This window comes from Corapipo altera, unplaced genomic scaffold, assembly GCF_003945725.1.
Source record: "Corapipo altera isolate COAL_440 unplaced genomic scaffold, ASM394572v1 61317, whole genome shotgun sequence".
In the NCBI taxonomy this organism is placed as follows: Eukaryota; Metazoa; Chordata; class Aves; order Passeriformes; family Pipridae; genus Corapipo; species Corapipo altera.
The window spans coordinates 4,864-5,928 of NW_020886314.1; the positions used below are offsets into that span (position 1 = coordinate 4,864).

The window sequence follows — 1,065 nt, forward strand, 5'->3', positions numbered from 1 at the left end:
CCCCCCAGTCAGCCCTGGGACCCCCCCAGACCATCCCGGAGACCCACGGTCACCTTGGGACCCCCAGACAACCCCGGGACGCCCCGAACCACCCTCCCAGCCCCGAGACCCCCCTCCCAGCCAGCCCCAACAGCCCAACCCTGGGACCGCCCGAGCACCCCCAAGATCCCCCAGACACCCCATTCCACCCCATCCGCCCCGGGACCCCCCACCCACCCCCAGCACCGCCTTCCCAAAACCCACGGCCATGCCAGGACCCTTCCGAGCAGCCGCAAGACCCTCCAGACACCTCGGAGATCCCCCTCCCAATCCCAGGACTCCCCCCCACATCCCCGAGACCCCCCGAGCACCCCCCCCGGGGACAGCCCTCCCAACCCCGGAACGCCTCCCAACACCGCCGGGACCCCCGAGCATCCCTGGGACCCCCCTCCCGGCCCGCCCGAACACCCACGGCCACGCCGGGACCCCGCTCCCACCCAGCCCCGGCACTCCCGACCGGCCCCGGTTCGGGCAGCGCTGCCCCCGCCGCCTCTCACCGGTAAAAGGCCTCCTCGCCCAGCGGGTACCAGTTGGCCGTGTAACAGTCCATGGTGCGGCCGGGACGGGGGAAGGGGACGGGGATCGGGGGGATCGGGACCGGGGGGGAATCGGGACCGGGATCGGGACCGGGGGGGAATCGGGACCGGGATCGGGACCGGGCGGTCCCGGCGCTTCCCTCCCCACAGCCACGCCCCTCACGTGATGCCGTGACGCCGGGCCGGCCGCCGCCATCTTGGGTGAGGGCATTGAGAGGAAGCGAGACGGGAACCGCCGCCATCTTGGGTGAGGGCACTGAGAGGGAGGGGGGAAAAGGGGAACCGCCGCCATCTTGAGTGAGGGCATGGGCACCCACACCCCTCTGGGTCTGGGGTGTCCCCTGACCCCCAAAGTGTCTGTCCTGTGTCCCCCAGTGTCCCCTGCCTGTCCCTCAAGATGTCCTACATCCCCCAAGATGTCCCCTTGCCCCCAAAGTGTCCCCTGTCCTCCAAGATTTCCCCTGTCCCTCAAGGTGTCCATTGTCCCCTA

At 71.0% G+C, this 1,065-nt stretch overlaps 1 protein-coding gene across 1 annotated transcript in view; it reads right to left on the reverse strand.

Moving 5' to 3' along the window:
• LOC113941136 (vacuolar protein sorting-associated protein 16 homolog) overlaps positions 1 to 685 on the reverse strand; it is a gene marked incomplete at its 3' end in the record, with an annotated part of 5,469 nt that extends 4,784 nt beyond the window's left edge. Inside the window, exon 1 of the mRNA XM_027632293.1 lies at positions 537 to 685. Coding sequence (XP_027488094.1) covers positions 537 to 589 — 53 coding nt within the window. The remainder of the gene's footprint in view (positions 1 to 536) is intronic.
• Positions 686 to 1,065: the final 380 nt, after the last annotated feature.